Source organism: Tachypleus tridentatus, chromosome 13, assembly GCF_004210375.1.
Source record: "Tachypleus tridentatus isolate NWPU-2018 chromosome 13, ASM421037v1, whole genome shotgun sequence".
Lineage (NCBI taxonomy): Eukaryota > Metazoa > Arthropoda > Merostomata > Xiphosura > Limulidae > Tachypleus > Tachypleus tridentatus.
In genome coordinates, this window is record NC_134837.1 from 173,847,499 (window position 1) to 173,863,918 (window position 16,420).

General features: G+C 30.6%; 2 protein-coding genes across 6 annotated transcripts in view; both read right to left on the reverse strand.

Annotated features, from left to right (window-relative positions):
• The window catches only part of HDAC6 (histone deacetylase 6), a 77,694-nt gene extending 70,989 nt beyond the window's left edge, over positions 1 to 6,705 (reverse strand). Inside the window, exons 1-5 of one of the 5 annotated variants that reach the window (XM_076474300.1) lie at positions 6,352 to 6,705; positions 5,565 to 5,685; positions 3,614 to 3,648; positions 1,484 to 1,625; positions 459 to 499 (exon numbers count right to left, since the gene is read on the reverse strand). In XM_076474300.1, coding sequence (XP_076330415.1) covers positions 459 to 499; positions 1,484 to 1,625; positions 3,614 to 3,648; positions 5,565 to 5,648 — 302 coding nt within the window. In that variant the 5' untranslated portion in view covers positions 5,649 to 5,685; positions 6,352 to 6,705. Of the gene's footprint in view, positions 1 to 458; positions 500 to 1,483; positions 1,626 to 3,613; positions 3,649 to 5,564; positions 5,686 to 6,038; positions 6,180 to 6,351 lie in introns of those variants that run through there. The other 4 variants (XM_076474299.1, XM_076474298.1, XM_076474297.1 and 1 more) reach the window with 4 other exon arrangements.
• A 4,455-nt stretch (positions 6,706 to 11,160) lies between these two features.
• Positions 11,161 to 16,420, reverse strand: part of LOC143237542 (uncharacterized) — a 39,486-nt gene continuing 34,226 nt past the window's right edge. Inside the window, exon 4 of the mRNA XM_076476935.1 lies at positions 11,161 to 16,158. Within this exon, the coding sequence (XP_076333050.1) occupies positions 15,818 to 16,158 (341 nt within the window). The 3' untranslated portion in view covers positions 11,161 to 15,817. The remainder of the gene's footprint in view (positions 16,159 to 16,420) is intronic.

Below are 16,420 nucleotides of genomic sequence, written 5' to 3' on the forward strand. Positions count from 1 at the left end.
GGAAAGCCCGATGAGTTGGAGAAATTCACCAATGAAATGTCAGAACTACTGGTGGGTAGTTACGTTCACTACTTGGGAACTTGTAAGAATATAGAGGAATATAATATATAAAAACTCATGTCTGGAGCTGGAAATTCAGACTCCAAGCTTTCAGCATAGAAATAACAACTTTTAAAATTTTTGGTGTTATACTCTTAACATTTTTAAAACACACTGCAGCTACAGAGCTGACTGCTTTACTTCATAATACACAGTTTCTAGTACAGGTATTGGAACTACAAAGTAAACACTGATATGGGGAAGTACATGTTTAGTCTAAATGTGAGTAAAACAAAAGGCTATTGTCCAATTTGTTGTTTGTTGTAAATCTGTACAAACCCAATTATGTTCATCTTCGAAAGTACACCAATGAAACTTTCATATAAATTGTATTAAATATACATACATTCATTTCTCACCTATGAAACAATGTTATTTCCTCTTCTGTAGCTGAACGAGACTGAAAAATTACAGAATAAAAACACATCAAGAAAATTGTTTTAAGTTTTACCCTTGTTATAGAAAACAAAAATCTTATACCCTCAAACCTTATAAATGAACTATACTTTATGTGTAAAGGAACTGGCAATGTTGTTTGTCTACTTATCCTAGATGTCTCCCTACATAAATTATTGTAGGATACCTATCTTTCATACCAGTTAGTTATCAACCTTATGAATTTTTTAAAACATTGAGCTATATATAACTTTTAATCCAGTATAACTGTAAATTAGTTAACAATTATCACAATAGGTATTTCTAGCTATGTTTGTAATAAAAACATTATTGTAGTAAATTAATTGAACAATATTATTACATACAGGTATTTCTAGCTGTGTTTAATGAAAACATTATTGTAGTAAATTAATTCAACAATATTATTACATACAGATATTTCTAACTGTGTTTGTAATGAAAACATTATTGTAGTAAATTAATTCAACAATATTATTACGTACAGATATTTCTAACTATGTTTGTAATGAAAACATTATTGTAGTAAATTAATTCAACAATATTATTAAGTACAGGTATTTCTAACTATGTTTGTAATGAAAACATTATTGTAGTAAATTGATTCAACAATATTATTAGGTACAGATATTTCTAACTATGTTTGTAATGAAAAAGTATTGTAGTAACTTAATTCAACAATATTATTACATACAGATATTTTTAACTATGTTTATAATGAAAAAGTATTGTAGTAAATTAATTCAACAATATTATTACATACAGATATTTCTAACTATGTTTGTAATAAAACATTATTGTAGTAAATTAATTCAACAATATTATTATGTACAGATATTTCTAACTTATTTGTAATGAAAACAGTATTGTAGTAAATTAATTCAACAATATTATTAGGTACAAGTATTTCTAGTTGTGTTTTAATGAAAACAATATTGCAGTAAATTAATTCAACAATATTATTACGTACAGGTATTTCTAAACACCTTTCTACGAGATGATATTTTCTGCATCTTTCCAAGGAGGAAGAAAAACGTTCAGGTATTTCTGGATTATTAGGGTCCCACAAACAGAAGAAATCTTTCATTTGCTCATCATACACCAGGCCTGTTCTGTTTGAAAAGTCAGGTTTCATTCATATGTAGCTTCCTTAACTTAACAAAATACACACAGCTGACAGATAAGAATCTATATAAGATTAAACTTACCAATAAATAAAACAGATATGGTTTCCAGAACTATATAAAATTTACACAAAACTGAAAAAGTACTCTGATACAAGAACCTGCTAATTACAGAAGATACACATAGTGCAAAGATTATACAAGTTCTGATGAAAACTTGTGTAGTCTGCTCATATTTATGATGGTTAATATAAAGTACATGCCATAATTATCAATTATCCAAAAAAGATAATTATTTTCAGTCCATATAAACTTTAACTGTTCTTTGATATAATCAGTGTATCATCATTAGAAGTAAGACATTTATCAAAAAAATAAGTGAATAAAAGTGAAAACAAAATATTAGCACATCTGTTTTTATTTTCAAACACTATCACTTCAGACACTATGTATGACTAAATAAGTTATACCTAATACTAAGTCTTTTCAGTTTGTTTACACTCAAATCACTAGAAAATAATCTCTTTGGAATGTACAAAGAATTAACATTTCTGAATCAGGGATAAATCAAAACTAGCAGATTAATAGATTTTGTGTGACATACTTTTTAAAACTGGGAGTGTCATTGTGAAGAGTTACAGATTAATATATTTTGTGTGACATACTTTTTAAAACTGGGAGTGTCATTGTGAAGAGTTACAGATTAATATATTTTGTGTGACATACTTTTTAAAACTGGGAGTGTCATTGTGGAGAGTTACAGATTAATAGATTTTGTGTGACATACTTTTTAAAACTGGGAGTGTCATTGTGGAGAGTTACAGATTAATAGATTTTGTGTGACATACTTTTTAAAACTGGGAGTGTCATTGTGAAGAGTTACAGATTAATATATTTTGTGTGACAATTTTTAAAACTGGGAGTGTCATTGTGAAGAGTTACAGATTAATAGATTTTGTGTGACATACTTTTTAAAACTGGGAGTGTCATTGTGAAGAGTTACAGATTAATATATTTTGTGTGACAATTTTTAAAACTGGGAGTGTCATTGTGAAGAGTTACAGATTAATATATTTTGTGTGACATACTTTTTAAAACTGGGAGTGTCATTGTGAAGAATTACAGATTAATAAATTTTGTGTGACATACTTTTTAAAACTAGGAGTGTCATTGTGAAGCGTTACAGATTAATATATTTTGTGTGACATACTTTTTAAAACTGGGAGTGTCATTGTGAAGCGTTACAGATTAATATATTTTGTGTGACATACTTTTTAAAACTGGGAGTGTCATTGTGAAGAGTTACAGATTCATATATTTAGATTCTGTGAAATCAAATTAAAAATTTTATTTCAAAAAGGATCAAGCTAATCTTCTCTTATAGTCCATTAAAATACATTTATGTTCCACAAGCTACCACTTGTCCTCACACTGAAACAACTGTTAATTATAATGTGAAACTAAAATTCTATGCACATTTAGAAACCTTAGGATTATGAACCAAATTGTGATAACAGCTTTTTTCAACCCCTTCAAAAATAGAAATGCATAACATCCAGTTACATTATAATTTTCAGCCACTGGTAAACTTCACAAGAAATCAGTAACAAAAGATGTAAGCAATGTCACACTTTCCCATCTGTTGGTGGTACAAATGATGAAGAATAACACATATACTGAATCAAAACTCTTGTTTTTCCCAATACCTGGATCATTATTTTCAAGTATTCTCAACAATCCGTTCAGAATGTATAACACTGAGCCTGTATGGTATCTATTAAGCTACTTGTTTACTGTACACAAATGAAAATATAAATTTTCTCTTTGATATTCCAGTTGCTAAAAAACAAGTTGCCTAACAAGCCGAGATTTTTTTTATCAAACAATTTGAAGAAAATATCTGAAGTTAATCCATTCTTACTCAGTCCTAGTATCAAACTCTTAAAGTATGTAGTAATAAAAACATCTCTTCTCACCTTAACTTTCTTTCTGCTTTTTTGCCAGAAACTGCCTGAAACAAAACGACATGGACAAAAAGTTGAGGCAAATACTGGAGTGGAAATAAAAAAAACTTACCATAGATGAATATATAGTCATTTACTACAAATTACATTTCTAATAAAGTATAACTTAATTATTCTTGGTGATGAGAAACCCACTTGAAATAAAAATGTTTCTCAGAACCACTGGTATGGGTATTAATACTTTTATTGATAAGGAGAGAGCTTTCTTAACCTAAAGACGACCTTGGAAAGTTGAAACATTGTTCTCTCCTTATCAATAAAAGTATTAATACCCATACCAGCCGTTCTGAGATAACTTAACTATACTGGTTACAACTGGAAAGTAACAAAAATCCTAAAATAATAACAGTGCACACACAAAACACACACTTATATTCTACACAACATTTAAGACTTTTTAAGTCAAACAACAACAGTGAAAGTATTTCACTGGTACATTTTAATCTTCACCAAATTATGTTTTATGACATAAGAAACTGCCTGTTAAACCAGTATATTAAAAGTAACTACACAATCTACTGGGTTTAAGGTTAGATTCGACCTATGTTGGCAGCTTAGTTTGATTAGAAGTTATTGGTAATTATTACAATAAAATCATTAGACTTCTAAAGGTTGCCATCTCTAGCTACTTTTAACTATTGTATACTTACTACATTATTGAGGTTTATATGCTGTTTTACCACCTGAAAAAACTGTTTTTAGAGTGCATCCTAAGAATTTCCTCCTTATTAAAGGCTCTCCCAGTTTAGTGATTATGGAACCAGGGAAAAAAAATATTAAAACAAAAGCTCCAAAAATTATTTGAACTGATATTACAATTGTGTAGCTTAAAAAAAAAACTATAAAATTTTAAGACTGGTTAACTTCTTGCTGTGTCTTTGCAAGGCATGTAGGGCAAATGTTTTTGACCTTCTGTTTCAAATAGCATGAACAGATGAGAATTGTTAACCATTTTCCCTGAATGGGATGCCAATCCATCATAGACAAACCCAAACATAACTCAATGCTGTCATACACAGGTATACTAAAGAATTAAAAAGTTATTGTCAAAGAAATAAGTTATACTGTAATTACTTTCAAACCATATTGCAATGAAATTATACCAACTTCAACATAAACATTTCATTTACAAATTACAGTTTCTTGAGACTGCTGGTTATTTTTGTTTTCCTTGAATTTTTGGTAAGAGAAAAAAACAGTCTTAAATAATACAAACATAAACTGGTTTCTCATTTAACTTCCTAAAGATTTTACTCTCTCATCACTTCCAAAATTATGCAGTTGTCACATTTCTTAAACTTTAAAAAAGATGTGTAATGTTGCACTAAAGTAAACAAATGTTTGAGAATCTTTTCATGTTTTTTTTTTTTCCATTCTCTGAAACCTACAGGCCTCTTCAGTAACCCCAGAAGGTTACATTAAACAGTAAGGAAGCATCTGTCAAAATGCTCTGAATGCTTATATTCATCCCACTTAGACTTTGTAAATTTCAGCCAACAGTACAAAGTTGAAATGGTAAAAACTCGTGTGATAAGATTCTAGCCATGTCTTTATCAAACTTCTATTTCACAAGATATATTTCAATAACTACTTTTAAATAACTTTAATACTGCAAAAGCATCACACAATAAATTCTATTATTAGTATATATATGTATATATATACCAATATGTTTTCACAAACATTTATCCATCAACGAATTCCGAATCAAGTGTACGCATGTGTGTATGTGTATTCATATATACATATTATTAATGAATAAAGAAAGGTTTCTTATTTAACAGGATTCAAATACCCCTCTTCCCTCCATCTTGTGGACACCTAAGCATATATCCAACATATATTTTTCTCGGTAACAAGTTTTATAAGTAAGATATTCTCGGATTGAGACAACAACACCTACCAACTTGGAGAACGCTTCTGACAAAGAATCATTGAAAACAACTTCTGTACATCGGGTAGCCATTTCTTTAATGCTGAATCTCATGTACAATAGTTGGAGAAGCTATACCTGATGAGACGAGCTTGGTAAAACAAGAAACAAATTTTTAAACACATGTGGTAAACGTGTTTAATACAAAACTACACACAAACTTTTCTCCATGTTAAAATCCCTTTATCTGCGAGCTTTCCGCTCACTTACCGGAGACATCACCAGCAACAGTGGAGGTTCCGTTTAGTGAGCCGAAAAGTAGCAGATAAAAGAATTTTCATGTAAAATTCCGTGTATAATTCTATACCATATATTAATTTACATATATTATAAACCTCAACAAAATAAAAATTGCATACATTTAATATTAACTGTGCTTATAATAATATACAGTAGTTTAAACAAACACAAAATGATCTATATGACGGTACAGTCAGTACTTACACAACGAACAATTGTTAAAATAACGGGATGAATATCGTTTTCACTTTTACGATATAACAGTTACCGTTGTACTATAGCAAAACAATAGATACCGTCACAATTTACCCACCGCGTGATCGTACATATGGCCTTATACATATTAAACAAAACATGCTTTAATGATTCAACGCCATCTATTTCCATATATTCAATTTAATATACTGCTTGAATATATACGAAATATAACGACTGAATTATTCAGATTAGCTTCATGGTATTGATATAATATGTTAATCAAAAACAAAAGTAATTAACATCTGAAATGGCACCAAACCTTGTATTCTTTACGACCTACCCAAAGTACACAAAACTGGATATCCTGTTCGCCCTATTTTCTCAGCTGTAGGCTCTTGCAATTATAACCTGAATAAATGTATCGTTTTACCCTTACATCTCTCATCTTGAGCAAATTTACGATTACCGATTCTTTAATCTTTGCTTCTGAAATCTCTTAAATTCCCTCTGCTGATCACTGTGTTATGGTCAATTTTGATACTGAATGTCTATAAATTAGTATCCATCTTGATTAAACTGTTAATTTAATCGTAGAAGTTCACTTCCAGACAAACTGTGAACGATATATCTGCATTTCATTTGTGAATAATTCCTGGAACTTCTTGTCCTCTTCACAAAGTTAAACCACTCCCTCTTTAATTACGTCATTTACAACCAACCAAATTGAATCCTCACTAACCACGGTATGGCCAAGCGTGTTAAGGAGTGCGACTCGTAATCTGAGGGTAGCGGATTCGCATCCTCGTCGCGCCAAACATGCTCGCCCTTTCAACCGTAGGGGCGTTATAATGTTACGGTCAATCCCACTATTCGTTGGTAAAAGAGTAGCCCAAGAGTTGGCGGTTGGTGGTGATAACTAGCTGCCTTCCCTCTAGTCTCACACTGCTAAATTAGGGGCGGCTAGGGCAGATAATTATCGTGTAGCTTTGCGCGAAATTCAAAAAAAAATTATTTTTCTCAACTAAACAATTGTGTATCACACAAAATTCGAAGCATACTGAATACTATTTTTCAATTTTACTTATTTTTTTCTGACTGCGTCTTTGAAACGCGTTTTTTTAAAATTTATATCTGTAAATGCTATAGTTGAAAGAATTTTAATGAATCTTATTTCTGCATATTCCGTATTATGTACTAGATTTTAGCTAAACGATAACGAAGAGCACTTTCACTGTTGTTGTCACTGACGTTTTAAAAACAACCGACGACAAGAACTAATCAAATGAGAGAAACTAAGATAAACCGCTGTAGACATAATCCACTAGTTACGTTTAAAAATGATTTATTGATTTCATAACAATGTCGGCTAACTTACCGATTGGTTTAGAGAAGCACTAGTTTTTTCTGAATAACTTTATTCGATCAGTCTTCTCCCGATATTCAACTACTAAATAACACTATGTTACACAAATTTTGTTCATCGGTAGTATGTGTTATTTCTTAATTGCTTATGTTGTAAAAGTACAGAAAATAGTCATTATTCCCTTCAAGCTTTGTTTTGGTGACCTGGATAATGAAATTTAAAAATTAACCTACTTTCTATGTAAAAACGGGCAAATTTGCACATTTTCATTTACATAAGATCTGAATAAAACAACATATGAATGAAGATTTATGTGTATTTATACTAAAGTTACACTAAAATGTTTAGAAGTGAGTAGTTTTTCGAGATTTGTGACTATAATGTAAATCACTTTCACGTATCAGCCTATAAATATGGTCACCCCTCATGTTTTCGTTATACGCTCCCTGGTAGCAGCGTTGAAAGTCCAGTATATCTTGGTGGAAACGCTCGCCTTGTTCCTCTCAGTATGTTCTCATGTTCTCCTTGAATTTATCAAGATGAGCGTTAAGGATATGGACTTTCAGGGATATCCTGCAGCCCATTTTGCCATGGTTCTTTGCCAGAGCCTCAACCAGTTCCACATAATTTTTGGCCTTGTAATTGCCCAAGAAGCCCCTAACTACTGAAGTACTCAAAGGTACTTGAAGGCTGCAGACTCCTTATCAAGAGCTGTGATAAATTGTTTCATAAGATCCAATTTTATGCAATGGTGGGAACAACACCTTCTGGAGGTCCACTGATTGCTCACACTTAACATTGTGCCTCCCCACAGAGAACTCGGTCCGTTGGGGCCAGTGCTTCTTGTCGTAGTGAACTGCGGTATCCCTGCTGTCCCAAAGGCAAATATAACATCAGATAAAAGCAGATAGGTCTATGTGTTCACTTAGGCAGCTAGAACTAAACTGAAATGGTGAGCTGCTGTATATATATCACTATGGAAAGTTCTAGAAAATTCTAAAAGGTTCTTGAAAATTCTCGTAAGTTCTACAACATTCTAGAAAGTTAATGAAAATTCTTGTATGTTCGAAAAAATTTGCTATAAACTACTTAGCACTGAATCTATCGCGAATATTCTGGAAAATGGGTAAATTTGAAAATTTCACTACCCAGGTCACAAAGCAAACTTTGAAGAGAAAAATAGGTCTTTTCCATTTACTTTAGGCATAAGCAATTGGGAAACAACACTTTCTGTCCAGGAACAAGAAAAAGTAAAAATTTTATTATATAGTGTAATTACACGTCAAATTCTTTATCACTGAACTAATCTCTTCTACATTGCTCGTATTTACAGTTAATGAACCTATCTGAACATTCGTCTTTTGGTTATTAAATCATCATTGCGATAAGCGACTTACACAATCAAACATCAAAGTTGAAACGTTTAAAATATAGCTTATAATAATATCTTAATTGTGTACTGCTGTCAGTTACAGTTGAACAACACTGGTAATAATATGAATAAGAAAACTGGGACGTTAAAACAAGCTTGATCCATGTCAATAACACGAAAACAAAATGGTCGATAATTTTGAATTCCGTAAATATGTATCATCTCCAAAGGTGTCAAATAAAACTAGTTTTAATTGAAAACTTATGATTTCTGTTCTCTGAACGAACATCTCAATGTGTCGTACACATGAAATATTCAAATGATGCATCAATATTAGAATTTCTCATTTCTGTCATCTTGGTTGAAAAAAGAAAACTATGACGATAAATGTGACTTTTTACTTTATGTAAAATCTGGTTTCAGCAGTCGTGGAGAACACAGCATAGATAGCCCAGTATGTTGTTTTGCACTCAAAATACAACTAATCAAACAATTAACCTTATCAGTGCCTTTAAAAGTTTAAATAGAATTTAATATGTCTCCTCACCATGACATTTATATGTATGACAATTTATATGGCCATTTGATATTTCAGTTTTTCTTATACAGGGAAAAATGAATATACATATATGTATGTACCTGTCTCTTATTTTTTAGGAAAATACGAGCTCCCCCTTTAATCTTAAAAAAAACTGCTTGCCTCTATTCCTGTTAAATGTCGTTGGCAAATCATTACATGAGCAAATAACCATAATAGAAATTAAAGCCAACTAGGCCCGGCCTCTCTTTTCCAAATGTTAAATTATATTCTTTTACTATATTATCTTCATAACACAACTAAAAAAAATCGGAGGCCTTTATCCAATCTGTCTCGTGAATAATCTTTAAAATTTCATCAATATCGTTTGTTACCCTTCTGTTTTGAAAGTAAATAAGTTCAGAGAATCTAACCTATCTTTGTAAGGAATCACCATGATAATATTATATGTTCTGGTAAAATAGACTTTTACACAAGTATCACGTAGATCGACTGCGAACAGCAATAAAACAAATTCCAACTTTATTGCAAGACGAAAAAAAAATTGTAACTTCAACAGACAAACAAAAACTAGTTTATACAGGAGTTTCGAATTGACTATCAGTTTTCCATTTCTCATGATGAATCTCGCGTACTAATTTTTTTATTATTAAATATATTTCATTTATTTAGTTTTCTTACATTGTCTTGGTCTGTTATAGCTGACTAAAAACAGCTTCATTTTTATAAGGTTTTAAAAGGTTATGTCAAATTTGGCACGCTTAGCTAATTGAATACTTGCTTTACAAGGCTTTGTGTATATCTTGTTTTTGTATTTCATTTGGATAATGGTTTATCTTTTGTGATTTTATTGTAATAAAACGGCGATTTTAAGATGCGTGAGTAAAAGAAAATATTTAATATCAACTTACGTATAATAAGAAACTCTTGTGGTGAATTAGTTAACGTGCTCTGGTTGTGAATCGGAAATTTTGTTTGTTTTTGAGTTTCGCGCAAAGCTACTCGAGAGCTATCTGAGCTAGCCTTCCCTAATTTTGCAGCGTAAGACTAGAGGGAAGGCAGCTAGTCATCACCACCCACCGCCAACTCCTGGGCTACTCTATTAACAACGAATAGTGGAATTGATTGTTACATTATAACGCCCCCACGGCTGAAAGGGCGAACCTGTAACCCTCAGATACGAGTCGCACGCCTTAACCCACCTGGCCATGCCGGACGAAATTTTCTGATTTGCAGCTTATTTCCGCAAAACGTATGCGCAGTTTGGGGTCTAGGGTGTGCTGTATTATTTGGTTTAACAAGATTAACTCAATTATTATACCAAAATCATTTTCTTTCATGACAATGTCAAAGTTTTTTCCGTGCAAATTATACTTGTAATTCAAATTATGATAACCCACATGGATTATCTTGCATTTATATTAATTAAAACCCATCTACCATTTATTTGCCCAACTCACTAAATGATATATTCTTTTATAAATCAGCAGCATTTTCTTCACAACCCAGACCTTAATTTGCAAACGTAATTTTTTTACCATTTCTTCATCTATACTATAAATGTAAATCAAAAAGATTAATGGTCCTAAGATACAGACAGCCCTGAGGTACCTCACTTGTAACATTAATCTAGTTTGGCTGAACTCCATTTATAACAACTCATTGCTTTCTTCCATCAAGCTACTCTTCCATCCAATTAATTAAGTTATCCTTCACATCTATACATCTATATAAAAAGTAATTTTTCCACTTACATTAAATGATTTTAGAAGTATTAAAATTAAAATAAAATAAATGATTTCCAACTCATTCAATCCACAGAATGTGATTCAAATACCCTAACCACCAAAAAAGAATGTAAAATATTACTTTTTATTTTCTCTCATATTTGTGGAAGTTAAGCTGTCAAATTTATAATGAGAAATATTTGATAGATACAATACTTTTCACCAAACAATAACCATAATACTACAAAACTGAAAGCTAATTAAGGATTACAGAATATGTTTATTATAACAAAGCTAATTATATCACAGTAAATGAACCTGGTTAAAGTGATGTAATTGCTTCAGATAAGAGCTTCAAAGCAGAACAAATAAATGAAATACAAACACATTAATGTTATGTTTCAGCAGTTTTTGAAGTCACATTTGCAAAATGTGTCTAGTTTGTTGTTGCATGTTTATTCTTATTTCACATATTTGTATTCACAGCAAAATTATAACGGCTATCATCTGCCACAGTCCTCAATTTGAAACTACTCACCAGAAGTAAAGCAGTATTCAAAAGCAACCTGCTATCCATCTTAAGGAATTAACTGTTACTCTTATTAAGCACTCACAGAAAGTGCATGAAATATTTTTATGTATCACAAAGACTGAATCACAGCCTTTAGATATAGAGTTCTATCACAGAGCCAACCTTTGGATTTTTAGGATCTGTTTAGATTACTAAAATAAAAATTCCTAATTTCTATTTTTTTCCAAACAATTTTAAAACATAATTATAAATCTGAATTTCTTTCATAAGGTCATTGAATTTTACTAATTTTTAAACTTTATTTACCAGAGTTACATGATTTTAATTTTTAGAGTCCAAAGTTATTAGGTTTTATATACAAGTAAAATCATGTTTCCTATATGTAAAGTTTTGACAAGAAGACTTTTCTCTTTGAAAATATTAAGTTAGAGGAAACTATTGTTGCATGACAATCTGTGAACATTATAATGTCCCATATTTTTGGCTAATCATAGCATATACCTAGGATGCCAGATAAAAATATTTCATTGGCTTAAATTTATTCATATCTTAACTGAGATACATCAATCAATTTAAACATTTAGGTTGTTATCCAAATAAATGTAAAAAAAGTCACTATAGGAAACAATACATAACATAAAATTGTAATTAAATGTTCAAGAAATAAGTAAATCAGCATTATCAAAAGAGAAACATGTAAGTTATTTTAATGGGAAATTTTATAAAAGATACTAAAATATTTTAAAGACATTAAAAATATCCACCAAATAATACAGGTAGGTTTTTCACAATATATATAGCCAATTTCACCTCTACTTTAATAAAATACTAACTTTAAATTGAACGCTGGTACAATTATCAAAAATCAGTCTATTTTATATTTAATAAACTAATTATATCTTTAAAATCTCACATTAGCTTTCTGTTTTTAGTTTAAAATGGTTTAGTAGTGAACAAAGCATTTTCCTTCCCTAATTAACTGTCAGGAACAACACACCAGTAAAATAACAACAGAAACTCCTGTTTTAAAGTAAAGTTTCTCATCTAGAAAGTTACCAATAGTGAGGACAATGGTTCTGCAATAGCTTCTTCATCCATTTCTTTATGGTTTTCAATGAAAGACTTAGCTGTTTATATTCATACATCAAAAACCTGAGTCTTAGCTGTTTATATTCATACATCGAAAACCTTATTTGTGTGACAACTATTAAATACCATTTGTTGCATCATTAAATAGAGCTACCTAAGAACTTGTTTTAAAAAATTCATTTTATGGCACAATTATTAAATGAGTTTCAATGGATCCAGAGTCTTATAAGGGAACCATTCCTTCACATATAATTAACCCTTACGAAAGTAAGCCCACAATAATGCGAGAATATAAAATATAATTTGATTTCATAACATTCAGAATTAAATGAGTAGCAAAAGTCTAGGATTTAAAAAAGTCAGAACTAGTGTTTGTCACGAGGATATCTTCACAATCCATAAGATAAATTAGTGAAAGTAACAAAAGTCTCAGATCCAAAGCAGTAAGAACTAGTGTTTGTCACAAGGATATCTTCAGGATCCATAAGACAAATTAATGACAGTAACAAAAGCCTAAGATCCAAAACAGTAAGAACTAGTGTTTGTCACAAGGATATCTTCACAATCCATAAGACAAATTAGTGAAAGTAACAAAAGTCTAAGATCTAAAGCAGTAAGAACTAGTGTTTGTCACAATGATATCTTCACAATCCATAAGACAAATTAGTGAAAATAACAAAAGTCTAAGATCTAAAGCAGTAAGAACTAGTGTTTGTCACAAGGATATCTTCAGGATCCATAAGACAAATTAGTGAAAATAACAAAAGTCTCAGATCCAAAGCAGTAAGAACTAGTGTTTGTCACAAGGATATCTTCAGGATCCATAAGACAAATTAGTGAAAATAACAAAAGTCTCAGATCCAAAGCAGTAAGAACTAGTGTTTGTCACAAGGATATCTTCACAATCCATAAGACAAATTAGTGAAAGTAACAAAAGTCTAAGATCTAAAGCAGTAAGAACTAGTGTTTGTCACAAGGATATCTTCAGGATCCATAAGACAAATTAGTGAAAATAACAAAAGTCTCAGATCCAAAGCAGTAAGAACTAGTGTTTGTCACAAGGATATCTTCAGGATCCATGAGACAAATTAGTGAAAATAACAAAAGTCTCAGATCCAAAGCAGTAAGAACTAGTGTTTGTCACAAGGATATCTTCACAATCCAAAGACAAATTAGTGAAAGTAACAAAAGTCTAAGATCTAAAGCAGTAAGAACTAGTGTTTGTCACAAGGATATCTTCAGGATCCATAAGATAAATTAATGACAGTAACAAAAGTCTAAGATCCAAAACAGAATCCAGAAGACAAATTAATGGTAGTAACAAGTCTTTAGGATGTAAATTATTATGTGAAAAAAAAACGTCTTTCAGAATTATTCTTGAACCCTGGGTACCTGAGTAATTAAGCAGTGGAAGCCTTTTCAATGTCAAAAGATTTTCTTTTTAACATAAGTATGATCATCACACTATATTGTGGTTAAGTAATTAGTGGACAGAATAGCTATCACCCATTAGTCTGTTAAATATATCAAGTTACATAAAAAAAAAAATTCAGACCAACATTTTATTAGCCATAAGTTACAATAATTCAATCCAATAACATGGAAGCTTGGCTAAACATCATGGCAAACAAGCATATCCTGTGTTATTTTCAAACATGGTGAATTAAAATACATAAAGAACTAAATTACAAGAGGCAAAAAAAAAAAAAATTAAAATTGAGTCTTGTAATTTTTTTACCATAATTGTTAAGCCTAATAATTCCAGATTTCTGAATTTAATACTAAGATTAAGCATGGCATTGCAAACTGAAGTTAAACCTCGAAGAGTTTCTATATTTTCTTTTTTATTGGTCACATAATTTCATGCAAAGAAAAATCAAAGGTATTAGCTATTTTGAATATTTCAATATACCAAGTAAAATAAAAGTACACAAATTATTGGTAATTGTTGCTTGTTAAATAAAAGGTTGCTCAAATATATCTCTATCCAAGATAAAACTGTTTTGTTTCTAAATATAAATACAGAAGTGCATATTTATAAAAAAACTAAATGCATTTTTAGAAGTTGGTTAATACGCATTTGTATATTTAAATTTCCATTTGAAAGATTGGAAATAAAAGTTTTAAATATATCAAATTTACTTTCCTAGTTCTTTAGGAGTTTTGTAATTCAAGTTTAACCACAAGGTTTAACGCATTTACATCTCGTAAGGTGAGTATGCTGTAATAGTTTAGTCATGCCAAGTAAGTATGTGGTAATAATTTAGTCATGCCAAATAAGTATAAAACAGAAGTCTACACATAAACTGTTTTGTAAAAGAGAGAGAGAAAAAAAAATTTTCCATTTCATGCTTCAGTAATACATGTAATGTCTTACTGAAGGTGTACAATCTAGTAATATTTACATATCAGAACTTTTGAACCAATTACTAATGAAATTTGTACACTTACTACTAATTTCTAATAGTAAAATATTTACTAAATATTCCTTCTTTGATGAAGGACCTGAAGTCTGTTAATATATTACTGTAGTAAAGACAGAAGATAAAACAAAAGATTTGATATAACCATGGCTATAATAATAAAGGAACCCATCCAGGATAAAAGGAGGGGTAAAGGGTGTAAAATGAAACATGATGCATTGTTTTAAGACTTATTTCTGCACATTTATTAATCAAAATTTTAATTTCTTATCCAATGAACTTTGTGTAAACTTGTAATGAATGTAATTAACTAAAGGATTAACAAAATGAAATACTATTACTTTTTAAACCACATTCGGGTAAGTCAGAGGGAAGTGGCTAAAATGAATAAAACCATGCTGTTAGTAGAACAAACTGTTTTTACTATAGATTGTGTTCCAAGAACATAATTCAATTTTGTAAACTAATATCATATCTGCACACTCACAAAATACATGTCTGCATTCTGTGAAGATCTAAGAGTAAAATTTGCTATTAACAGAGAATATGTTATTCTTATGATTCAATCACAGTTCCAATACTTCAATGACATCATTAAACTCTGTTCACATAATACCTGTTATTTTATACATTTCCTGAAAACAAAAATTTTTTAAATGTAATTGAACTTTAAGTAATACATCACTAATACTATATTATACGTGTTTCCACTCAGATATAGCAAAATATTTCCAAATGACACTAAGCAATGGCACCGTACGATGAGTGGCCATCAAAAGAATTACTATTTACTATGGCAGCATCTTTAACTTTTACATGTCCATTGATACTAGTGAAGACCGGAGGCATTTCTTCAAAATGCTGAAAATTGCATAAAACATCTTTGAAGGAGTCACGAAGTCTTTCAAAAAATGTTTTCTCAACTAGCTCGTCAGGTCTTTGGAAATCAAAATCTGCTACTTCAATCTTGTGTATCCGTTGTTGCTGAAGGTGATAGGCGACTCCAACAACTATGATGATGATTGCTACAACACTACAAGAAACTGGCACTATTACCACCGACAGAGGTTTCTTTCTTGAAACTGAACAAACAAAGAATTACAAACATGACAATTATTTCCATTCTGTTAAAACACAATCACCATAAAATACTATTCTTCCTTGAACAATATTTATACAACCTACTAATACACCACAACTATGAAGGCTATGGTAATTCAGAACACATGAATGCTTACAATGAACATCACTACCTGTTTCTCTCTCTAAAAATTTCAGTAAAACAAAAAACAATGAACTGGTAAAACAACTATGAAAATATCTCCAAAAATAGCTACTTTTCAT